The sequence below is a fragment of the Monodelphis domestica genome, chromosome 3 (genome assembly GCF_027887165.1).
Source record: "Monodelphis domestica isolate mMonDom1 chromosome 3, mMonDom1.pri, whole genome shotgun sequence".
Classification (NCBI taxonomy): Eukaryota; Metazoa; Chordata; class Mammalia; order Didelphimorphia; family Didelphidae; genus Monodelphis; species Monodelphis domestica.
The window spans coordinates 382,408,807-382,435,198 of NC_077229.1; the positions used below are offsets into that span (position 1 = coordinate 382,408,807).

The window sequence follows — 26,392 nt, forward strand, 5'->3', positions numbered from 1 at the left end:
AAATTTGGTGTATATATGTATCAAATCCTAAAATTAGGTAGCTTGATGTTTTAGCTATTTTACTAGCTATGAGGCTCTCATTATTTGACTTCTTATTTGTTGTAGATCTAATTTAATTCTTTCCCTATTAACTTTTTTCCCTTAGAAGGCTATCTTTTGTAGAACCTCCTTATGCATGTAAACTGTTAGATTTTAATTTTTTTACTCTTTCATTTTTAAGGGTAAAATTAATTTTCCCTTCAGTTTAGTGAATTTTTTTTTTTGGAGTCCCTACTTTCATGTAAGGCACTATTCATTTCTCAAAGAAATACAAAGATGAAGACCTAGACTTTGTACCAAAAGTATGTTGCCTGTCTAAATAAAGTAGGAGGAAAAAACTGATCCACAAGCCTATTCCTTTCCCCTTTCCACAGTTCCCCACACCCAGCCCCCACTACCAAGAAAAGCACGAATTAAGAGACTTTCTGTGGGAGCACAGAACGTACCAGTCATCTGTGAATGTCCTTGCCAGGCTACTGAAGACAGAACAACCTTCACGTCATCCTTCAGCAGGCCCTTGAGTGAGATCTCGGGTTTCCTTTATAGGCCACAGCTACCCTCTTCTACATAGGTAGATAGGACCATTCAAAGAAAAGTGACTGAGAAGGCTGGAGAAACGTGAAGGGAAGGGAGGAAGAAACGGAGGATGCTCCCCATGTCTTCCTCCAACCTTCTAAAAGCTTTTGGAGAGAAGTGCCCAAAACATGTCATGAATATTTGCTTCCTTGTGACTGTCTTTACAGTCTCTCAGAATAAACCTGTATGAGCAAGCTGTTAGATATAAAATATACTCATAATTGGTAAGAAAAACATCCCCATTTGGTTGTAAGTTGAGAGAACACAAACTACTGTTGGTCTTTATTCTCCTTAATTTAGACTTGCTTCATTAATATCTAGTGATGGATTTTATTCAGACTTTGAGTTTTGGGAAACCACCTTTATTTTTAGTTCCCTGTAGTTCCAACCTTCCGTGTCCAGTGGGGCACAGAGGGGAGAGAACAACATTATAGAAATTAAACAGATTCACTGTCCTACTCTATACATTTTTCAGAGGACTTCTAAATACCTTATAGAAAATTATTCTGTGGAAGATAGTTTGCAAAACATTTATACTAAAGTAGTCATAAAGCATAATTTTCTCATGCCACTTTTTCTGATGTTTTGGTAGGATCCTAAGTCTAGGAAATCCATCAATCCATTCTCCTTATTTTACAGGAGAAGCTGAGACCCAGGGAGGTTAGGGGATTTGTCCAAGATCATATTGGCATTGGTAGGCAGGATTTGAACTCAGAGAGCTCATTTTGCCTCCCTGCCCTATTCTATTTTTCCATAGCCACTTGTTATCCCCTTTGTCCTGGGTGGCCACATGCCACAAAGACATGGTGGCTAAGTATCAAGAATATTAATTTTATTCAATTTTATGATCTTTTCAGCATTCAGGAAGGGGAGAAAAGAAGAACAGGATCATGAAGTTTTCTGAGTTAAATTTTTAGTTCTTAGTTTGGAATGTCTTTTTAAACAACTATGTCCACAGAGAAAAATTTCATCTATATTCATTTTTAAATTTTATTTATAGCTTTTATGTAAACATACATATTTTTCCTCTATAAGTTAGAAATTTCTGGATTCAGTGACTGAACCAGCCATCTATCTCTTAATATTCACTATTTGGGGTTCTCTATAAATAAATGTTAGGTGAGGCTATAGCCTATGTTCAAACCCACAGCTAGCCAGGGGACTACATTGCTGGAGTTATCTGGGCATATTTTAGCTCTTTCAAATAATAAAATTTCATCTAAATGTATTGATAATAATTCTTTCATTCTTTAGACTTAATAAAACAACAGATGGTGAATGAGTGTTCATTTTAAGAGGATCACAGTGCCCTCAAATCAGGAGAGCTGATAACTATACAGGGGGAAAGGGGGTAGTTGTTTGCATGAATCACAGGAAAATAGATGATGGTGATTGAAGCTAGATTTCTGCCATGTCATCACCAGCCACTGTTAGAATAATGAAGGTTTACATTCCTAGTTTTGTAAGCCCACCAACTAGGATCACAGAAAATAAAAAAGGTGACTTCATTGTAAAATCAAGATTTTTCTTCTGTGGTGATTCTCTCTTTTTTTTTTAAAGAATTCAATCAACTCTTAAACAAGGAAAGAATTGGAAACCAGGTAATTTCTTCTGAGATTTGGAATTTCACTTAGAAGATTTGAACTGTGGTTTATTATGCACCTCTAGACAGGCACACTTGACAAGTGTAACTAGAAGTTTGGGTTGTCTTTTTCTTTTTTTTTTAAGTTAGTTGCAAATAGCCTTTGCCAAATAATAATCTTCTACTTCTAATTATTCCCTGAAGCTATTGAGCCTTTGTTTGCTTCCCTAGAATGACAGCAAAGTTGAAAGATGCAACAGTGCCATCTTGTGGGAAGGCTCCTGGTCTTGGAAGGAGGTTGAATTGGGGAAATCAACAACCTTGATTGTCAGGAACTTTGTAGAATGACATTACAAAGACATGTCTGTGTTCAGTCAAGTGAAATGTTTCCCTCTGGTAGCCAGCCATGCTAATTATAATTATTGTTTTGGTGTCCAGAAAATTAATAACCCAAATAAATTAAAACCAAGCCTGAAAATGTTTCAAGAGCCACAAATTATAAGCAGTGAGCTTGTATTTAGTCTGATTACTGGAAAATGTTTTAAAATCATCTCTGCTGTGCAGTGCTCTTTCCCCACCAAATGCCAACCCCCCCCCACACACACACACACACATATTTCATTACATTCTACTACAATAAGACTCACTCAAAACCATTGCTGGGGTAGAATTTGTTTCTGACTTCTCCTAAGGGATCTCGTTTTTTTCCTGAAAACGACAGCTCCCACTGATAGGACTTTACAACAAGCTTTCCTTACCATGACCCCATAAGGTATAAGAGAGTATACTCCACATTTTACAGATGTGGAAATTAAGGGTATAGTTGAAATAATTTACTAGTCTAGGATCAGAGCACATATTTTCTTCTGAATCCAGTAGTTTTTTTTTCCCCACTTTGCCAGGCCACCTACCTCTGTAAAGACAGAGGCAGGCAGTCATGGTCTGGTCATCATAATTGGTTATGGTAGCTGATTTGTGGCAGATAAGATTAAACAGCTTTCTTGATTCCAGAAGGAAAAAGAGAAATTTCCTTTTCCCTCATGTTTACTGCTTAGCAAAGGGAAATTAAATTGTACATACTGTTCTCATGCCAAACCAACTGAAGAGGTATAATAATAATACTGGCCTTGAAGACCATAAGAGGTTCATAAGAAAGAATTTTCCCCTGAGCCTGGAGCAAAGCTATTGGATTTGGCCTTTCTCTTCTATGAGACTAGTTATATGTGGTGGCTGACTAGGTTTAAAAGTCCCACCTATACTTTGGTATAGAAAAAAAGCAAAGCTCTTAAGTGTATATTGCAAGTTAAACAGGTGATAATATTATCATTTTGCCCTCCAAACACACATAGTCATCACCTGCTTTAACAAGTAAGAGGGTTTTGTTTTGTTTTGTTTTTTTGCTCAAAGTGATAACAGGTTTCCCCATAGACAAAACAAAAGGTAGCAGTTTTTACCCAAAAGCAACCCTTGACCATGCTACCTTCTGACTTTTTCATAATTACAGTTGCCTTTTTCAGGTAAAAATCTCACTTAGAGAAGGAAAATCACCTCATTTTTCTTTATTTCGTCATTTTTCATTGTGTTAAAATGAATACCTTAATGCCTCCTTTGTCAGTCACTTGTGTTTTATCTAGGTGGAACATAAATAGAAAGGAAGTATGGTACAGTGGAAAGAGTGCTGAATTTTCAAGTCAGTAGGACCTAGTTTTGCAACTTGCCACCTGTGGGACCTTAAACAAATGACTTAACATTTCTTGGCTTCCGTTTTCTCATCTGTACACTGAGGACATAGAATAAATATTCTCAATTCCTTCCTAGCTCTGAATCTATAATAAAAAGTCAGTTTTCTAGATAACTAAAGTTTATCTTTTTTATGTCCCTAAAATCAAGATCTTTAACTTTTTGTTGGAAATTTTTCAAAACTATACTATATATATCTTTGCTGCTTTCTGAAACAAAGACTATAAAGCATAGTTTAATTTTTTCTTAGTGATTTAAGCCCATAATTATTAACATTTGTTTTTATTATGCTATATTACAGTGGTTATCACTAAGAGACTGCCAAAAAGACATTAAAATAGCTTCGGTCAATTGTTCTTTTTTAGTTCTTTTATCTGATTTTTATATTACCAGCCACATAAGTTGACTTGCCTCTCTGGGTCACAATTTATATATCTGTAAAAGGAGAAGGTTATATTAATTGATCTGAGATCCCTTCCAGATCTATTATTTTAACTTTGGCTTTTCTGGCGTTGCTTTCCATATTCATCCCTTGCATTTAGCAATCTATATAACTTTAGCATAAACACTTTTAATTTATTGATTCTAATCTGCCATAGTTTGGAAAACTATAACTAGGATTGATAGACATACATCTAAAGATATGCATAAATTAGCAAATGGCTAAATAAATTGTATTACACAAATATAATGGAATCATACTTCTGACTATGAAGAATCCAGAGAATCATTAGAAGATTTATTTTAAATGATTGAATTAAGCAGGAAGAACTAGTAAAATAATTTGCACAATGACTATAGCAATATAAATGGGAAAAATGAACCTAATACCATGTAATTATAATGACCTTGGTTATCCCCAAATAAAAGATGAGAAAATGTACCTCTATCTTTTCTTTGCAGAATAATGACTATATATGGCCATAAGTCATTTTTTTTGCCCATTACTCATCTGAAAACTGTGCCTACTGTATACTATACATCTTTTGACCTCACATGTTCTGGGACTTGTCTCATTGGCTATTTCAGGGCAGGAAGTAGATGGTTTCCATGACTTTGTGGTTCCTAACATGGTACAGGCAGAATAGGATCAGAATGCCAATCCATCATTCCTGCTTTTTGTTTCATATATGAAAAAAAATGAGGGTAGAAGATGGCAGAGCAGGATTTAGGAGAGGGGCCATGAGTCCAAAGGGAAATGGACATCATTCTTTGTTAACCTGCTTCCTACTGAACCAGTGGGTCATTTATTAATGAGGTCTCTCTCATGGTCCCTTCTCCATCCCTCAGTAGAAGTTGATATAGATGTTGTTGCCTGTAAGATCTTAATAAGAGAATATTATGGACAGTGGAGCTAGCCACAATGTGGGAATTGGATTATTAATTTAAGTATAGTGGGCCCAATGGCAAGGAAGATTATTGGGGTAAGTAGAGTTATAAGTAAAGGAAGTATATAGGGTAACCATGATGAAACTTGTCCCTAGGAATTATGATTTAGTGTTGAATCTTTGAAGCATGTAGCCCCGTCTCTCAGGGATTTAACTGTGTCTCTCACTACTCCTGATTTATTAATAAAGAAGCAGCATTGTTCATTCACAATGAGACAACGGCCACCCTTTTCTGCTGTTAAAAGATCAAGGCCTTGCCTATTTTGGAGGACCACTGCTGCTAGAGAGTCAATCTGGTTCTGAATTTCTGATATACAAGTGGCTATTTCCCCTAGACTTTTCTTTTACTCCTGGGAGAGTACCTGAAAGGTCTTGAGGGAAGTGGTCAGGCCTGCTATTCCTGTTCCAGTTCACAGTGAGATTCCTAGTACTGCAAGAAGGGAGATGATGGTTACCACCCTTTATGGTCTTAAGTGACTTTCCAAAGGATTAGGGAAGTATTGGTTCGTGGGGGCTAGTCCAATTCTGGGGAAAAGATAAGCTATGGTACAAATGCCTGGCCATTTGGTTGGTAAACATATGTATGCTGAGGAGCCACACAGCCACAGTTTGAGTCACAGTTTCTTCCCTGCCTTGAATCTCTGGTAGTGTCTACCTTCCCTTTATTCTATATAAAATAGATCATAATCACAAAATGTCAGCTCTCTGAGCCCTAGAATGCATAAATAGGAATTTCTTTAGGTTTCCTGATCAGAGAAAGAGGAAATCCAAAGCTTTTAGGCAAAGATATATAGATATATAGATAGATGTATGTATGTATTTTTAAGATTTAAAAATGTTTCATGAATAAAGATAAAAACAATAGAGGAGAACTAAGAAATATCATTTATATTTCCTTAAAGAGTAAATCTTTTAACTTAGAAATATTGCAATTTCATTTGTTGTTGTTTGAAACTGCTGTGCTCTCCTCTAGTACTAGCAGTAGGCACTTAAGTAAAAGATTATGCATTTATTTCAGAGATACCAGGAAAAAGAAGAAGTTTAAGATAACCTAGTCCATGCACTGAGGGATAGGAAAAATCTTAAGTGAAGAAAGCATTGTGGCAGTGATGGCAAGGGATGTGACTTCTCAGGGCTGGTGGGGATACTACAATGTCTGAGAAAGGCTGACCTGCTCATGTGCCAGAGAGAAAATAAGTCTTCAGTTTGGTGACACAAGGAGAGTATATTACCTGGTAGACAACTCAGATATTACTAGATGATTAATATAGGAATATAGCTGATTTCCTGCAGGCTTGAGAGGGAAAGCATTCATACATTCAGAGAAACATTTAGCCATCTAGTTAAAAATAGAGTCTAGTATGCCATATTTCCATTAAAATTTTCTTAAAATGCATTTATGTTCCATGTAATGCTATTTCTAAGCTAAACCTTTTTTAAAAATATATCTTTATTAGGAGGATATGAACAAATCCAGATGTCATAATTTTATATAAGCTATGTTTGTTGAAATAATACTTAGATTTTACCCAGAATTCTCCATGTACAACCAAAGGGCGGAAAAGTCATAGTATCACATATAAAGCACTTTATATACCTTAAATTAATAGGTCAGTGTTAGTTTCTGTGAAATTGCTTAGTGATTTTAAATGCTTATTATTAATGGCATCAAATATAATTTTAATCAATTAAAATTATTTTTAAATCTTACCTTTTCAAATGATTTGTATTCTAATAATATTATAGCTTATTTAATAAAAGACTTTGTGATTATATACTATCTATATATGTTTTACAGTTGGGAACAATGTTGTATATAATAGCTGACTATAAAGTGCTTCTGGGTGGCTAGTGGTTATAGCACTGGGCTTGGAAGACTCATTTTCCTCAGTTCAAGTCACATCAAACACTTATAAGCTGTGTGACACTGGGCAAGTCACTTTACCCTGTTTACCTCAATTTCCTCATCTATAAAATGATATGGAGAAGGAAATGACAAATCGTTCTAGTATCTCTGCCAAGAAAACTCCAAAATAGGGTTGCAAAGAGTTGGGCATGACTGCAGTGATTAAACAAGATGCTTCACAATTTTCATTTTACACTTAAGCCACAAAAATATAACTCTAACCCTAAATATTTCATTTCATCATGTGGATGCTTTTTTTTAAATCAAGAATTCTAAATTTATCACTTATAGATGATTTTGTGGTTTTTCCATAGCAATGGTTTCTTAAAATTTGTTAATAGTATACTTACCATGCAGAAGAAGCACTAAAAATCAAATCCTACATTAGAGGTAATATCAGCATGTTGTTGTTCAGGCATTGATCCATATCCAGCTCCTCATGATCCCTTGGACCATACTCTCCACAGGACTTTCTGGGCAAAGATACTGTAGTGGTTTGCCTATCCTCCTATAGAGGATTAAGGCAAACAGTGGTTAATTTATATGCCCAGGATCACACAGCTAGTGTCCAAGGCCAGATTTGAACTTGGTTCTTCCTGACTCCAGGCCCTGAGCTCTAGCCATTGAGCCATCCAACTGCCTCCTATCTTTAGTAGTGTAATGGAAAGGATTCTGGACTTGAAGTCTAGACTTCTCAATTTGCATCTAGTTCAACCTTATCATTTTATAGGTAAGGAAACTAAGAACCTAAATGATTAACCCAGTGATTTACCCTAGGTCAAATAAATATCACATAGCAAAGATAGGACTTGAACTCAGGTCCTTACACTCTTCATTGGTTTCATGAGATGTCTCATTTAATTGCCAGAAACTTGGTCATCACCATTTGGACTTTCTAAAAAAATCTCATTATTTCTCATTAACACAATTCCTTTCCATTTCAGCTATCTTTTTTTTTAACCAGTAAGGACTATAAATAGATCATTTATATGCATGAAAAGAGCAATTGATTGATTATACCTCACAAGGCATATTCAGTAAATTATTCTAGGCCAATAAGAAGCCAATTTTTGAATATGTGATAAATTTCAATCTCTTCGTGGTAACCAAGTTGCATTGTAACATTTTCTTATATAATCCTATAACATGGATTTAGATTCACAAAATTCCGCAAACCAGTTTGAGGGAGGCTTTTATAAGGATTTATCAGGGTTATGATAAACAAGTGAGGGTGAGTCAAGCATTTGATCCTCTCTTAGATCAGAAGAACTGCAAAGAAGTGTTTCCATAGTCCATCTTGAGGAGTATGGCAATGGTTTTTGTTAAGCACAAATTTTCTCTTACATATTTCTTTTCATGGGATTTCATCCTACCCAGCCTGTATGCTCTACAGAAAGCTCCTTCCCAAAGAGCATTTGGCCATAGAATAATGTAGGAACTGAACTGTATTTATAAAAGCCATTTACTGTTGGCTTAATGAAATATACCTGAGTTAGAGAAAATGGAGGCAAAATAGAGAAAAATTAAGCTAGTTTTCATACCAAAAAAAGTTATTGTTATCTTCTTTGATATAGATAAGATTTCATACTTACTGTTTTAGAAGGGGAAATGAAGGTAACATTGAAATTTTCTCTCAGAACCTCAAAACATGTTTGGGGAAATTTTCAAATTTTCCTGGTTCCATAAATAAAAGGAGCTGCTTGCTTCTCACCCTTTCCCTCCATTAGCTCCCACACACAGACTCAGTGCCTGTCCCTGTCCTTAGTGAGGTGCATGGGGGAAAAGTAAAAAAGCAGGAGTAGATGTGCCCATTCCCAAAGAGTTTTCTGTTCTCAGGTGGAAAGGAGTCCCTGAGTTTCAGCAAAGTATGCACCTACTCCTGTCTCCATGTCCCTTCTAGTTTTCCTTTGTTCAGAGGGCAAACTCAGGTCCCCAAGATAACACTAAGCCTAGGGATGTTTGTTACATTTTGGTAGCATCAGTGTTGTTAAGTCATTCTGTATCTCCCATCGTAGCAAATTGGCAGGAAGGTAAGAAAACTGAAGGATTTGAATGATATAAATAGAACAGTGTCCTGTGTGGTGTGGAGAGAAAGAACATTGGATGAGGAGTCCAGGGACCTGGGTTTGAGTTTCAGCTCTGCCACTAATTTGCTGTGCAAACTTCAAATCATTTTATCTCTCCTGAATTTCTACTCCTCTTTAAAATGAGAGGATTAGGTTAGTTGATTCCTAGGATCCCTTTCAGCTATAGCGTCCAGAATTCACAAGGAAAATCAGAGAATCCATAAGAAATTTATGCATATGAAATTTGTTTCATTTTCTCCAGACTTGTGATTTCATCAAGATAGGTAATTTCTCCATTAGTGAAAATTCCATCCTATGCATGTCAGCAAGTCATTTTAAGTTCTAGTTTTAGAGAGTTGCCTGGGTCCCACAAAGGTTGCTTGCCCATGATCCTATAGCTAGAATGTATAAGAGGAAGATTTGAATCCTGGTCTTCCTGACTCTTCTCTCCATTTTGCCTTGCATGTAAGTGCCCCTAAGCTTAATTTTTTAAAAATAAATGCATAGTTTCATGATGTCAGGAAAATTTTAGGTGATCTTAGCCTTCAGAGATTTTTTTTTAATTTTGAGTACAATTCTCATAGATTGCCAAATTGTAGATAAGACTGTCAAACAGTATTTATTATGCTCATGTTGGACAACTTTGTCACTTTCTTCAGTAAGTATTTTGGGCATTGTATCTTGACTGTCTGGAGCTTCCTTGGAATGTTCGAAATTTTTAAAATATGTTTAAGCTTTACCCAGAAAGACAATTTGTATAATTCACAATGGACTGCCTTTAAAAAACAATCCAAGGAAGAATGATCTTAGATTTTGAGGCTTAGCAGGTGTCCTTAACAATTTTACACATAAAAACCTTAAGTACTTTGAATATTCTCAGCCTAACAGATATGGCTAGTCATTCCCATATGTGTTAAAGCATCAGTTTCTGCTGATTTATGGGAAGTGTTACAGGGACTTTAATCCTAGCTAATTCTGCCTTGCATGCATTTCCTTTAAATTTAAATAAGTAAATTCTTTAAAAATGGGAAAGGCCTAAGGATTGGGGATGTAGGGGAATGGAATTTTTTCACTATCTGTTTCTTAAAAGAAAGTATTATTCTATCTTCAAAACAACATCTGTCAGAGTGATTCTCATCAGATTAACTATATCCTCAAAGCAACTGTCATAGTTTACAGAATACTAGAAAAGTATGTTTTGCTTTGAATGAAACACCAGTAGAATTTAATATACTTGGATACTGGAAACTGTTTTGGGGGGGGGGGATTCTTTCTTGAATTTCTTGTTCTTGTATTTATTTTTTGTGCCTATGTCTAGAGGAAAAGAAACAGTACAGTGCTATGTAAATGCCATAAATAATCATTTACCAATTTGATTTGTTAAGTCATAGAAATGTATTTGGTCAAGGAGGCAGCCATTCAGCTAAATGTATAAAAACTCATTCTATGTTACCTTTTGGCCAAGCTTGATAAAATGTAAAACGTAATATGAACTTTATCAACATAGAGATTAAAAAAAAAACATAGCACCTGGATATTATTTAACAAACCACTCTTTTAAGACAGCCTTTAAAATTAACTGCTATAGAGAAGTTTTAATGGCCCTCAAAATTTATAGAGAGCATGAGGAGAGACATTCCTTTTGGACTTATTTGGATATAACAAGGCTTGGCTAGATCATGAAAGCAATTTTAAGGTTTCTGATCCCCTCTGGAAGGTATGTTTCAAAATTTAAGTGACTAGCTTACAAATATTCCCAAAGAGTAATTTGAAGTCCATTGTAAGATTTTAAGGCACTGGGAGACCTTGCCATGACCCTTATGCAAAACCCATTTCTTTGAAGAAAAGTTTATGATAAAATTTTTCAGAGATAACTAGTACCTAAATGACAAGAGATGCCAATTCCTGACCCTTTTCCCCTCTGTAGACAAGATGGAAAATAAAATATTTGCCCATGTAGCATAAAGCTTTAAAAACCTTGGATCCCTAAGGCCTTACTTAGGAAAGCATAATCTTAAGGCCAGGAAAGTGAATGTCAAATGGTCTCTGGGTGCCATTATTTCCCTGCATTTCTTTAAGTACTAGTGCTAAAACATGTAGTACTGTATAGGACTATTTGCAGGAATTTAAGAATAATGACAAGAGAAAATCCACTAAGTCTTCAAATATTTGGTGAAATTCTTTGCCTTAAATTAATATAATATTAAAAATACTCTTTCTAGGGGGCAGCTGGGTAGCTCAGTGGATTGAAAGCCAGGCCTAGAGATGGGAGGTCCTAGGTTCAAATATGACCTCAGCCACTTCCTAGCTGTGTGACCCTGGGCAAGTCACTTGACCCCCATTGCCTAGCCCTTACCACTCTTCTGCCTTGGAGCCAATACACAGTATTGACTCCAAGACAGAAGGTAAGGGTTTAAAAAAAAAAATACTCTTTCTGTTGTCCTTCTGCACTCCCATCTCACAAAAGAATAGTCAACCCAGCCAGATTTGCTTTGAGGAGTGTACCCAGGGAGGAAATCTTACTTCTCACTTAGAAATCTTAGAAACAACTTAGCAGAAGGCTCTTGAGTAAGATTGTTCAAACCCTTTCTGATCTCCAAACCACATTGGCAGAACAAAAAGACCCTCAGACTATCTAAAATAAAATTCTTTCAGTAATGGGGAAGTGAGGGAGATGCTGAATAAGTGGAAATGGCTCTGTTCTCTAATTTTAATAAGCTACAAATGAAATAAATACACATTTCTGGTATGTTAATAATTCTTTCCAGCATTTAATTTAATATTACATGTTGCACATTTAGCTCCCAGGCCATTTGGTAGCCATCCTGGATAAGGGCTAAGGGTAAAGTGGCCTGGAGGTTTGGGGCATCTCTCACCTCAACCTTGTTTTGTCCCAGTACCCAACAAAGGTTTTTAAAGGTATGTGATTTGTCTTGTCTCTTATTTTAAGCTCTTAGGATGCCACAAACTTAGCAGTTTTATCCAAATGTCATGCATTTATCCATAGAAAATAACAGCTAAAATGTAGAAAGCTGCAGTTTTCCCCCATTCCTCAGGAATGCAGGAGTTCCTTCTTGATTTTTGAAATTTGATGAAGAGAAGCCAGAGAGGCAGCCAACAGGGCATGCTTCCTTTACTTACCATCACTTTCTCTTTTCATTTTTAGAGAGGTCACCAAGGAATCGATTCTCTGGTATTAATTTAGCTGAGGCCCACCACACAAACAGATGCTACCTCTGATCCAGACTGAGGTCAGAGTCTGCCTAATTAGGGAGACCTCAAAAAAGTGATGTCACAAGTAGTATAAAATTGGCCTGGGGCAAGGAAGTAGGTAGGCAGCTAGGAATGCACTGGCCTGTAGTAGGCTGGGGTGGGAGGGAGGTGGCTAGTCCAGTGTTATATATAAACATTAATCTTGGAGACCACATAGTAAATTTATAAATATTAGTAAAGAGAGAGAAAGAGAGAAATAAGGTTTCCGGCCTTTCAAACTGAAAGTAGGATCCGATCCTGGATTCCAGCCCAGTGAGGTCCCCTCCACAACACAGCTTGCCAGACAGCAAAATAGATGAGAGCTGACTGGACAACTCAGAGAAAGAGTGAGGCCAGGAACCCAGAGACCAGATGGAAGCCCAGAGCCTGCTAGCTTCCATAGACTGGCTTTTCAAACTTCATCCTTCAGTTGGCTGGTGGGACTCTCCCAGGTCCTGGTGGCAGCCCAGACTCTGATTCCTATGTTGAGCCTTTACTGGATTGGTGATCCCCTAGAGATCTAGTGCGCACACACAGGCTCAGGCTCAGGGCTGAGCGCCAGGCAAGTCTGATATCTGGCTGAGAAACTTGTACAGCCGGCTGGGGGAGGAGGCTTATAAAGGAAAGAGTGGGCCCACAGATGCCTAGTGCCTTTTCTTTCTCTGGCCCAATTTTTATTATTTAATGAAAAACTATAAAGATACAGTCCTCAAATAATTTTAATCTTAAAATCTAGAAATACCAGTAGTAGTAGCAACTTTCTCCACTAATGGTATTACTAGTACTATAATAGTAGTAGTAATAATATTAAATCTGGGGATTCATTCTATTTATGCAGCCTTCAAGGTCATCACTGGCAATGATCAATAAATATCATTTCTTGAATTGGCAAAATTTGTTTTAAAAGCATGACTTCTGAGATGTTCTCCTGGGGAATTAAATCCCTAAGTTATGTAGTAACAGCTATATCTGCCTTAGCTCCCTATAAGGTCACAGCTAGAGAAGTTCAACTATTCTCCTCCCACCCACCCTGCCCCCAAAAGGGTAGGGGACCCTTAATTTTCTAAGCTTGCATTAGGAGTCAAACAGCAAGTCCATGTCTTTTGTCCCCCAGTAAATGACATGTTCTGACAAACTAAACTTATTTTCATAGTATTGTCATTATTTTTTCTTACTATAATTATTTCTTTGCTTAAGGGAGGGTTCTGTAATTTACACTTCCTTATGCAATAGCAGAAACTAATTTAAAATACAATAGATCAGAATTTTCATACCCACTTAAACACCTTTTCATTATTATTGAGTTTTGGGATCTCAGCTCTGCTACTGTGTAGAACTAACCCGCACGAGGTTGGGCTCACATCTTCTCTGGGCTTCAGTTTCTTCTCTGTAAAATACATGACAGAGGTAGCTGGGTAGCTCAGTGGATTGAGAGCCAGGCCTAGAGACAGGAGGTCCTAGGTTTAAATCTGGCCTCAGACACTTCATAGCTGTGTGACCCTGGGCAAGTCACTTGACCCCCATTGCCTAACCTTGACCATTCTTCTGCCTTGGAAATAATACACAGTATTGATTCCAAGACGGAAGGTAAGGGTTAAAAAAAAGTACATGACATCTACAACCCCTTCCAGCTCTGATCTTATGGTATACTCTATGATGAAACAGTAGAATCAGAGCCATAGGATAATTTGAAATAAAGTTATTGTAGCTAACACAGTTTATGGAAGCCATTAGATTTGTTAGAAATGTTGCTGATTTTCAGTGTGTCTTGTTTGCTCATGATGGCCTCATTTTATTGTATAATTTTAGTCAGGTCAACAATTGCTTATTAATAAGCACATGCTTTATGCTGGGGCCATACTAAGAGTGCTGGGAATACAAGAAATAAAAACAGTTTCTGCTCTTAAGGAGCTTATAATCTGATTGGGAAACAGCATGCAAATAACCATATACAAGGACGATACATACAGGATAAATTGGAGTTAAGCTCAGTGGGAAGGCACGCGCATGAAGGAATATCCTAAATTTTATATCTTCTCCTACTATGGAGTGCTTGTATACATGGTAACTGCTTAATAAATGCTTACTGAATTAAATTATATTTATAAGTCCATTTTCCACAACAGATTTAAACAAAGCTAAAGAAGAATGGATATGGTGATCATACCCTAGACCAGTTATGGCAAACCTTTTAGAGGGTCAGGTGATATGAGAAGCATCCTGAGGTGTGTGGAGAGGGGGAGAGGAGCAACCTAGCCCCACATCCCTCTGGCTTTCTAGTAACAAACAAACTCTGTGCTGGGGCAATGCACAGGTGCCCACAGAGAAGGCTGAGTGTCCCCTCTGGCACATGGACTATAGGTTCACCACCATGGCCCTAGGCCAATACTGACTTCAAGAAAAGGAAGCATACTTTTAAACAGGCTTTGCCAAATATACTTTCTCAGGTCTTGAGACAAGGTTTGGGGTTCAAAAGACATGTTCCTAGTACCCCTAAGACAAAAATGGGCATATATCTCACTCCAGGAAAATACGATTATGATTTATTAGGTTTCCCTTTTTATTTTTAGAATTGGAATCACAGTTCTTCTACTTAATATGTCCCAGGTACTACATTGCTATTGTCTAGTCACTTAGTTTTGTCGGAGTTTCTTGGTAAAGATATTGGAAAGATATGTAATTTCTTTTTCCAGTGGATTAAGGCTAATGGAGGTTAAATTACTTAACCTGGTCATATAGCTAATAAGTATCTGAGGCCAGATTTGAACTCCAGCCTTCCTCACACCACGCCTAGTGCTTTATCCACTGAGTTATCTAATCTAGCTGCCTCCAGGGCATTAGGAGCTGGGAATTTGAAAACAGAAATGAAACTTTCTTTGCCTCAAGAAGATAACATTTTAGTGAGAAATACAATATATATAGCTAAAGATAATACAGAGTATAAATATCTCTTCAACATCATAGGGGTTAGGGGGGGTGTAACACTCCCATGATCTAGAAAATGCATGTAAAATTTTTTGGCTTTCATGTTGTTTTTGCAAATTATTTTCTTTTCACTTATTTTAACTTAAAAAAAAGAAATTGTATTTATTTATGATATTAAAAGATAAACTACATTGATAAGCATTACATACATTTTATGCATTTCTGAGTTTCTAAACTTTTTTTGTGTCATTGGCTGGCCTTTGTGTTTTATCTGAGGCTTCCACAAAACCACCATTTAATTTCTTATGCCAATTTGCAATCTTTCAAAATTAAAATAAGGAAAGTCATGATATGGAAGAGACACCTATAATCATCTTCTCCCACCCACCCTGCCCTCTTACAAGAAGACAGTTGGGCAAAATACACTCAGAATCTTTAAGGAGGAAAGGAGTACAAACAACTAAGGAGGTTTAGGGAAAGTTCCTGTAGAAGCTGGAACCCAAACTAAGCCTTGACAGATTTATAAACTAGAAAGGGAGATTTATTTCAAGAATGGGAAAGGAATGGATGATTTAAGTACCCATTCATCCCTCCTCCAGTCTAATAATGAATTGTTTTAAAGTAAAAGAATACTGAGAATTTTTAAAGCTTCACAAGTTACCATATGCTTGCTCCTTTAAAAATAATTTATATAGTTAAATGATTCAGGTTTCAGTGCTTAAGTTTTTGATCCAAAAATATTTAGCCATGAGTTAACTATGAATTCACTACTAAACTTGCTGACAGCTTATATAACTTAATCATATCATGTATGTGCTTTTTATAAAGATGAGAGAAGACCAGATGGGGCTACTGGAACAAATTGAATTTACACTTTTGCTGGCTATTAATCCAGCAGCTAAATTGTTTGTACCAAAAAAAGAATAAAAAGAAGAAAGAAAATAGCAATCTAGTAAACACAAAAAAGAAGCCAACAAAAGCAAAACCACTGAAGCCCATCTTAACTAAATAATTAAGGAGGCTTATTTTGTTGTGATTCTTTTCCAGACTTTACTTTCTAATCTCATTGTGGTACAGAAATGACTTGGAAATATTTTTATGTTTTTGCTAAACTCTTTTAAGTTGTAAACAATTGGCATGTTATGTTTTGTTTTGTTTTTAACACCAGGACAATTGCTGTGAACAAAAGGAAGCCACAACTATTGCTTTGAGATAAACCTTTATTTTCTTTTTTCCTAAAAAGGGCCAAATGCAAATAAATCTATGGAACATTTTGTCTGGAGCTCCTTATCATATTACGGCTTATACCAAGCTTATTTGTCTATAATCAGGGTTTTGGAGTGTACCCTGGGTTTGGAGATACTGGATTTGATTTCTCTACTATTATAATGATAGTAATTATAATAATTTAATAATTATTATTTTGGTTTCTCACTATTTGTAATTTGTGAAAAAAATTTAACCCTTATCATCTATATTAGTATCAGTTGTAAGTGAGAAGACTTCCAAGTACTAGGCATTTTGGGTTAAGTATCTTGCCCCCAGTGTCACACAGTTAGGAAGTGTCTGAGGCCAAATTTGAACCCAGGACCTCCTGACTCTATCCACTGTGTTAACTACTTAGCTGCTCCTCTCTTCCTGATCAATCCTGACGTAGGATATGGTTAAAAGGCAGAGATACTGAGTGATTTGCTTACATACAGAGCCAGACTGATCCATCTTTGGTCTTAAGTAGTGAGCTGAACAAAGTGTTCAGCACACCTTCACCCCTCTTTCTGTCCCATCTCCCTTGATGTCACTGACAACAAGCAACTTCCTCTCACTCCCTTAACTATCCAGGGCCACTGGACCAAGACCTACCTATCAGGGAAAACCATTCATAGGAGCACTGATTTGGAGCATGAAGGGACCTTTTGGGGATTTTCTAGCCTAGCTCCTTCATTTACCAGGAAAGGGAGACTCCTAAAGATATATATATATATATACTAGTCTCTCGGTGATCAAGAATGACTATTGTCTTTGTGCAGTTTCCTCTACGGTGTACCCTCATGTGGCTTTGAAGTCCAAAGGCTGAGGCACAGAGTTTGTGGCACTTGGGGCCTGGGACGCCAGTTGTTACGGGAGGTGCGGGTGTGGCCTGGTGTCGGCGTTCACGCGCAGCAGCAAGACGTCGACGTCGCTCATCTTCAAAGGTGGCGGCGGCCTGGTGAATGTGGGCTCACCAGCTGCTTCTGCCACAGGCAGCGAGTTCTAGTTGCTTTGGTGTAATGCCGCCCACTTCAAGTTGGACTTTAGCTGATCCTTGAATCTTTTCTTTGGTCGGCCTTGTTTCCTGAGTCCAGCTGACAGTTCACCATAGAATACCTGTCTTGGTATTCACTGTGGGTCCATGCGGATGACGTGTCCAGACCATCGTAGCTGGGTTTGGAGGACCAGGACTTCGATGCTGTCGGAGTTGGCTCTGTCGAGGACTTCCTGATTCGGTCCTGCCATCGGATCCTCATGATTGACCGGAGGGAGCGTTGGTGGAATTGCTCCAGCTGCTTCATGTGTTTCCGGTACAGTGTCCATGTCTCACAACCGTACAGGAGCGAGCTGAGGACCACCACGTTGTACACTTTGAGCTTCGTCGCAGTGCTTACACCTCTGTGTTGGAGGACTTTGCAGCGCAGCCGCCCGAGTGCCTGGCTGGCCTTTTGGATCCTGGCATTGATCTCGTGGTCTAGGGACCCGTCGTTGGCGATGGTGCTGCCCAGGGACTTGAAAGTGTTGACATTAGAAAGCTGCGTGCCCTCGATTGTAATGCACGGCTGGTTCGTTGGCCTCCCTGGTGCAGGTTGGAACAGCACCTCTGTTTTGCTGAGGCTGATAGTCAGAGTCAGGCCAAACAGTTTTGTTGCGGTGGAGAACCTGTCCACAATGGTTTGGAGATGATTTTCAGCAAACCGCTGGATTTCTTCTGCCTTTTTTCCCACCATTGGTCTTGCATCTTCCTGATCTCATGCTGCACCATGGCTTGGAGAGACTTGAATCTGTCCTTTTTAGGAGCAGAGTTTGGGTTATTTTGCCACTCCATAAAGGCTTTGTTCTTCTTGCTCAATAGGTCTTCAATAGCAGTGTTGTTCTCGTCGAGTCACTCTAATCGGTGGTCTACCAGCATTCAGCTCCTCTCATGGCTCTGGTGATCTTTACATCCTGGATGTTTCGCCGGCGTACAAGGATGTAGTCAATGAGATGCCACTGTTTTGATCGTGGGTGCATCCACATTGTTTTATATTTGTTCACCATTCTGAACACAGTGTTCGTGATGGTGAGTTCGAACTCTGAGCATTTGCTGAGTAGCAGTAGGCCGTTGTTGTTCATTTTGCCCATGCCGTGTTTGCCGAGCACTCCTTTCCATCTTTCATGGTCCTGGCCAACGCGGGCGTTGAAGTCTCCCAGTAGTATCAGCTTGTCATTTGTGGGCTCTGAGTGCAGGACGGCACACAGGTCAGAGTAGAACTGCTCGATGGTCTCCTCTGTGCTGGTCAGTGTTGGGGCATATGCGCTGATGATTGTGGCATACCGGTCTTTGCTGAGAGGCAAACAGATCTTCATGAGCCTCTCGCTGATGCCCACAGGCAAGTCTGGCAGCTGTTTGAGCAAACTGGTCTTGATGGCCAGGCCAACACCGTGGATTCTGTCTTCATTTGAGGCTCTACCTTTCCAGAAGAAGGTGTATCCAGTGGTGGGTTCGCTGAGTGATCCCTCTTCTGGTAAGCGTGTTTCGCTTAAGGCTGCGATGTCGATGTTATATCGCGCCAGTTCTTTACCAATTAGAGCTGTTCTTCTCTCAGGTCTTGGGGTATTCTCTCTATCAAGTAATGTTCTGATGTTCCATGCTCCTAGGAGGAGTTTCTTTGTATTTTTTCTTTGATTTCGACCGCTTAAAGGGGATGACCCGCCAGCCGCGGTGTGCTGACCGGGTGTTTGTAGGGCAGGCAATGTTTGGGACACCTTTTCTAGTCCCCTCCCTTGATTAGGGTGAGCAGTGCTGTCCTAGAGAGGGCTGCTCAGTCGCCCAGGATGCTGCCGAACCTCCCTGCTGCCCACAGGGCAGAGCGACCACTGGTCCGTGGACCGCCTACGTGCAGGATCGTGACTACAACTGCCAGTGGTCACCTCCACCTGTGCGTCGTCACTCCCCCATCGCCGCAGGTCTTGAAGAGGGTGGACGGGGTCAGGATAGATGAGTGTGACACAAAGACACTTGTGCATGAAGATTTAAGTGGAAAAGCTGATGCACAGAGACAGTCCCACTCTCTCGGCGTTGGAAGCCTAGGTCCATTTGCATGAAAAATTGTTACGTCTGGAGACTTCCTCAGCTGCGTTGGATGGCCGTGTTGTCTTTTGTGCTCCAACACGCCCTAAGCATTCCACAGTGCTTCGCTGCGTCGCCCTCTCAGCCGTTGAACCTTCTTATTGGTTTCTTCTGTCTGTTCAGCCGAAGCAGTCTTCACATGCTGGGTGAGCAAAGCCCTGGTTCACCAGGGGTCGATGACCCGATGGCTACCCTCACAAGGTTTGGCCGGCCTGTCAAAGCCGTTGCCTGGGGTGTGGCCGCTGCCACATGCTAGCAGCTACTGAGAGCCACAAGTGAGAGCTGGGTGTCAGAGGCTGGAGAGCTGCCCTAGGAGGGCACGACAAGCCCTTCATACCAGAGATACTACCCCTCCCTGAGCACCCCATAGAAATAGAAATAGAGCTTGCCAAAGGCCAAACAGCAAGTAGCAGAGCTAGAATTTGAATGTAGGTCTCTTATTCAACATCTCACATTCCTTCCACATTAGATATTTAGGGCCTCCCTACTTGGCATGCTGCCTTAAAATTCCCCTAGCCCTATGTGTCCTCTACCCCCAGATTATAACTGATCCAACCATAAACTCATTTGCACCAAAAGATTAATATTTGATAATAATAGTTAGAGAATATTTAAGTTGTAATTTTCAGTGCCTTAGATTCAAAGGCGAGCAAGGTGGATATTTCAGATTTTGAAGGAAAGGGAACCACACAGGATCTTTCCTTCCCCCCATTCTACTGCTCTATACAGATAAAGTTATTTCTGCTAGCAAATTAAGTTGTAGTTCTTCATGAATGTCACTTCACAGTGGCTTCAGAAGTAAAAACTCCTAAAATTCTTTGGAGCTTAGGTAACTAAGTAAAAGAGTAAACTATGTTGATAAGGTAGGTTCATATAGTTGCAGTGCTATTGGGAGGCAAAGTGTACCCCATTTATAATCTCATGCAACGTTGTTTAAAAACACTGTTCTTGTTCTTAGTTACAATTTGAGGATTAGAAAAACTAACAAAAGACTTACTTAGGCAAGTTATGTGCTCTTTGCTACAATCTAGTTTTCCCAGTCTTCTTTGCCTAACTTATTCTCCAGTGTAAAAGATACAACACAAATGTTCTGAGCCTAAATAGCCAAATCATTAGAGCTAAATAACTGACCCATCTCCTACTTTGCCTGACCATCTCCTCCATTACCTTCTCCCAAACAACAATAAATTTCTTACTTGTCCATTGTTTATTGTATTCACTTAAGGCCAGCCTCTTCTATATGTGGATCACATGTTGCTTTCTTGATTCAAGGCATAATATTAAATTATTTTTCCTTTTTCTTTTTCCAGCCCACCTAAACCAACTGTGTACATCTCTGGTGTTATTGCAAGGGTAAGAGCTTTTTATGTCTCGTTTATAAACATTCCATTAATTACTTCACCAACTTGTATTTGCCTGATTATTTATATTTTTCATAAATTCTTTCAAGAAGAATTGACCAACAAGACTAATGGAGTCAAGAGCTTGGAGTCCAGGGCTTGGTGGAATTCTTAAGTTTTATCACATCCACAAACACATTTTCAAGGAAGATGATAAAAGAATAGAGAGAGGTTGAGTGCAATTTGTTCTTAGGTATATCATCTATATTTAATACAGCTTGTCTTTAGTCCCTTACATTTCTCTACAGACAGATATGATAAGTTCCAACTGCCTTTAATTATCCTTGGGGATAAAAGCATTTTTAAAAATGACATACAACCTGCCCTTGAGGAACTTAAAATCTGCAAGGCTATAAAAAATACATTAATATAATACAAGGTGGGCAGTCAAACAGAGTGTTTAGGGGAACTTGAGAAGGAATAGCTTTAGCTGGAGAGAATCAGGGAAGGTTTCAGGAGAGACAACACCTGAGCTAAACTCCCAAAGAAGAAAACACAGAATCTGAAGTAGATTCAGAAGCCATAGATGAGAGAAGAGCACATACCAGGCACTGGGCAAGGTAGTACAGGAAAGGGTCAGGGAATAGTTGTGTCATTAGACTGGAAGGGAAGCAATGTGGGGGAAATAAGATGGAGAGGAAGGGAATGGAGGCTAGAGATGCTGCTTGAGAATCGCACTGATGTAGTGTCTGATGAGAAGTGGAGGGCGCTGGCAAAGGTGACTTGCTGTGGGCAGGCCTAGGCAGCAAAACAAAGTCAAATGTAGAGGGTGTTGTCTGAGCAGCCAGGGAATGCCAGCAGAAAGGAGGTGAGTGTGCTTTTGGAGACAGAAGGCAGGTGGAATTGTAGCTATGGAAGTCATCTCTCCGGAGGGGATTGTTGAAACCCTGGGTGAACAGCAAAAGAAGAGGGCGTCAGAGGGGGGTCTTTTTAGACATGGCATCCACAAGTAGTAATTTTCCTAGTCCTTTTACTTTATCCTGCAACACAGAGACACCCATCTAAATACTGTCTTGTGATTTGCAAAAATGCAAACAGCTTGGCTTCTGCAGTTCCCTGGAACCTGTGCTCTGCCCTTCATATTTGCTGGCACATGGGACCCTCCATTCTCCCTGTCTTTTGTTTCTCACTACCGATTAGTTATCAGGATCATTGAACAGGGCAGTGCCCCTCTCTCGAGGATTTCTTCAGTATTGGGTAGTCTGAGGATTCCAGAGCACAAATTGTTTCCCTTTCCAAGTCTCAGATGTATACCAAGTTGCTAATGGCATGCCTTGGTGTTTGCACACAGGGTGACAAAGACTTCCCCCCTGCGGCAGCTCAAGTGGCCCACCAGAAACCTCATCCCTCCATGGAAAAGCACCCTCCCAGGACAACGCAGCACATCCAGCAGCCCCGCAAGTGAGGGCCTGCCCCAGTCCTGCCAGGCCGGCCCTCCCAGAAAAACAGGATTTCTCTTAGATTTTACATTTATAAAACAACAAGAAACGGTTCAATTTTTTTCCTGTCTAGTTCTGTAGAGAAATTTAAGACAAAGCAAATCAGTAGCTTTCTTTGCCTTATGTTTCTTTGTTTACTGTCTAAAAATAGATTAGATAACCATGTATCTTGTTTACCTAAATGCAAACTACACTTGAATCTCATTCCCCCCTAATTTAGAATCCTTACTCAGTTTAGGTTTATTTGCAGTGATGTTCTTAAAAGCTAGTTTAAGTAGTACTGAAAAAGTTGCCTTTGATTTGTACCATAAAGTGAAGTATGATATTTAAAAAAAGTTGTAATGGTTAAGAAAACATGGGTAATTTTATAATCTTATTTTTACCGGACACTAGGGTCTTACCATGTAGTCCAGAGGAAAATAGGGAAGTCAATTAAAATTTCATGCTGTTCGGAGACAACTGGGTGACTTGGTGCACTGAGAGCCAGGCCCAAATCTGGCCTTGGACACTTCCTAGCTGTGTGACCCTGGGCAAGTCACTTAACCCCCATTGCCTAACCCTTACCACTCTTATGCTGGGAACCAATATATAGATTTAATTCTAAGACAGAAGGTAAGGGTTTAAAAAAATTCATACTGTTCTTTCAATGAATAACCAAAACAGTTATTTCCCTTAAGAGCCTTGTATCTGGAACATGAGAAACCAAGAAAGGTTGGTTTCTGAGACATCTTTCTTGGAGTCCCAGGGCTCAGGAGTTTATTGTAACCCAGAAAGTCCTGGCTTGAAAAAGAAATTATGCATCTCTGTAATTGTCTTACTGGCTTAGAATGGGAGGGGGGGACCTCTTAGGACCAACATCCATGGCATGGCAGGGAGAGACATATGGAGAACAGTTTAAAATTTTAATAAGAAATTTAAAGAAGGGGGAATAATGGGCAAAACTGACCAAGTTCCCAAAGAGATTCACTTTTCCTCCAAAGGGAGACAAATCCCATTGTCAAGGAAAGAAACATTCTACTTTAGTTGGAGCAATCTGTTTTCAGACCTCACAACTGGTCAGACTCCCCTTTGCCCCAATGACATAATCACTTTTCCGAATGTTTAAGTATTTTATGTCCCTTGGAGTTCTGTTGTATGTGCTTCTTGCCAGTTGATATTTGTAAGACTGCTGCTGGAACAATTACTATACTATTTCCCCATTGGAAAATAAACTTCTGTTCATTTGCATATGGAACAAAGTCTTTCACACAGACCAGTTTCACAGAGAATGTCTTGCTTTGTTAGCTAGGACATTGGCCGCCTCATTTAAAGCTGTTTCTTGCTGCAGGTCAGCAATGGCACTCTGAGTGGCTGCCCACCTCCCGTACCAGCCACCTTTAGATAAAACGAGGAAGTCCACATCTCATCAATCGGAAGAAATTCTCACAGCCCTCCCCAGAGTGATGTCTCCTCCACAAAGAATGCTCACAGTTCACTTGGTTTCATGTTTTCTAGAAAACTCTGGCCTTCCTTAGCTCCAGATTCCCAGCAGGCCAGTTTCCTATGGCAGTGACACTGTATGTATCATCTCTGTTGTTTGTTTCCTAATGGCAGGAGTATTCACGGGAACGTTTTCTGCCTCCAAAATGCTGTCGATGTTATTACTTCACAGTCAGAACTCATACCCAGAGGCTTGCAGGTTGATATTCCTTTGGAACAAAGACTTGGCATCTCCTCAGAGCTCTGTTTGGAAATAAGCATTTCATATAGGAAGGAGAGAGCATTAGGACACTTGGGAAAACAATTGGTGGTAGATTAGGTGTCACGCAATCTACATATCACACCCTCTGCCATCAGAATAGTTTAGGAAGCTTCTCCCACCCACCACCTCCTTCCAACCTCCACCGGCAGATAGCTGGAAGTGATAATAGCTTTTTATGTTTCAAAAAATTTCATTTTACATATATCTTAGATGTAGTGTGGATCCACATGTTCCAAATCACTGAAAAGAAATGATTCTATCAAGTGTTTCCTTTTATAGTTAATCATTTGTGTTTTTCAATAATAAAAATTATGCCTACCCTTCTCTCAGTGCTGTTTTTCTTCCTATTTCAGAGATTTCTGTTTTAAATTTGCTTCCACTCATTGTCTGCTTTAAATTATGGTACCATAAAATGGAAAAATATAATGCATTTGATTAAAACTGGTAACCTGTGACCATTAGCTGGCACTTTCATTAAGGTAAATAGGACCTTTTGAGACAGATTTAATACAGCATAATAAAAAAATGTTATGATGGTTACTAGCAGCTTTGCATCAGAGAGGTAGTAGATGCATTTACCCTTCTATCTAAAGGTACCCTTTAACTATTAACTCCATTCAGTCACTTGGCAAACATTTATTGAGCATGGCAGAGGGTGCAGAGATAGGGAAGACACAATCTGTGGTCTCCAAGAACTTAGAAATTAGTTGGGTAGATGACACATACACAATATTTTAATACAAAATGGTATAATAAGCAGTATTCCACCTTATCAATGTTTTTGCTATAACATGGGGTCTGGGGCTGAACTCAGTACAGCTAAGTACCGATTGTACAAATATTGAATCCTGTTAAGTGGTCACATTATTTTAATTCTCAGTATTGACACTTATGATTATATGTGAATAGGGAAATTGCTTCATGGGAATATACAATGAAAAAAATTTTTAACTTTTTCATCTGTTTACTAAGTTAATGTAACAGAAGATAAAAGTATTTCAAATTTAAGCTTATTACAGAGTAATAGAATATTTCTAGAAAGTAAAATTTTTAAGTTACTGAATATTGTACCTAAAGATAAGCCTAACCTGCCAAGATGACAAAAATGCTGTTATTATGATTTAAAATATTTTAGCCACATAGCCTGAATTGGCTTTCTTTAATCTTTAAACGTAAGCTGCTACATGCAGAGAGCTTTATTTACATTTTGGCAAATTTGCTTGCTCGAATTCTCACAATGAACCAAGTGTATGTAGCTGGATGACCTGGGGCATTATCCAAAATCGGTGATGCTTTAAACCTAATATTGTTGTCTTGGCAATATTTTTTAGCAGCTGGGCTAAAATAACTTGAAGGCCAGTCTTTGGAAACAGCTTTAATTGCTAATGCTTTCTTATTTGACTACCAAACAACTGGAAGAGATTGCTGCAACTTAAGCCTCTCAGAACATGAGGATTTCAAGACCAGTAAACAAGCATTGGTTTTCATTTAAAATCCCCTTCTGCATAACCTCCCAATAAGTGTATGTGATCCTTCGACACTCCAAATATAGGTTGAGGTTTGGGTTTTTTCTCCCTTAGAAATGTAAGTTCTGGAAGGCATCCTTTTCTCAAACAAGCTCATTTTACCCACAATTAAAATGTTGATCTGCGAATCTACCTTCTTTGATTATTTTGTTCAAAGCACCAAGATACTTAACCACTGCTTCCTTATCTACATTTAACATGTGATTGAAGTACCCTGCACTTTCAGTAGTTTTTTCACTATTCACTTTGTTTTCATTTTCTATCAGTGTCTTAAATAAATTCAAAGCTTTTGTCTGAATGGTGGCTCTGCTCAGAACCCATTTAAAAATTTTTATTAGAAACAGCTAGATGGGACGATGGACAGAATACTGGACCTGGAGTCAAGAAGACTGGAATTCTCTTTCCTTTAGAAATCCTTTATTCTGCCTAATAACCTGGAGGATAGCCTGGGA

General features: G+C 38.8%; 1 protein-coding gene across 2 annotated transcripts in view; it reads left to right on the top strand.

Moving 5' to 3' along the window:
* DAP (death associated protein) overlaps window positions 1–24,738 on the top strand; it is an 81,185-nt gene extending 56,447 nt beyond the window's left edge. For both annotated transcript variants that reach the window (XM_016431421.2, XM_056824303.1), the window contains 2 exons: window positions 21,145–21,187; window positions 22,526–24,738. In XM_016431421.2, coding sequence (XP_016286907.1) covers window positions 21,145–21,187; window positions 22,526–22,639 — 157 coding nt within the window. In that variant the 3' untranslated portion in view covers window positions 22,640–24,738. The remainder of the gene's footprint in view (window positions 1–21,144; window positions 21,188–22,525) is intronic.
* The last annotated feature ends 1,654 nt before the right edge of the window (window positions 24,739–26,392 follow it).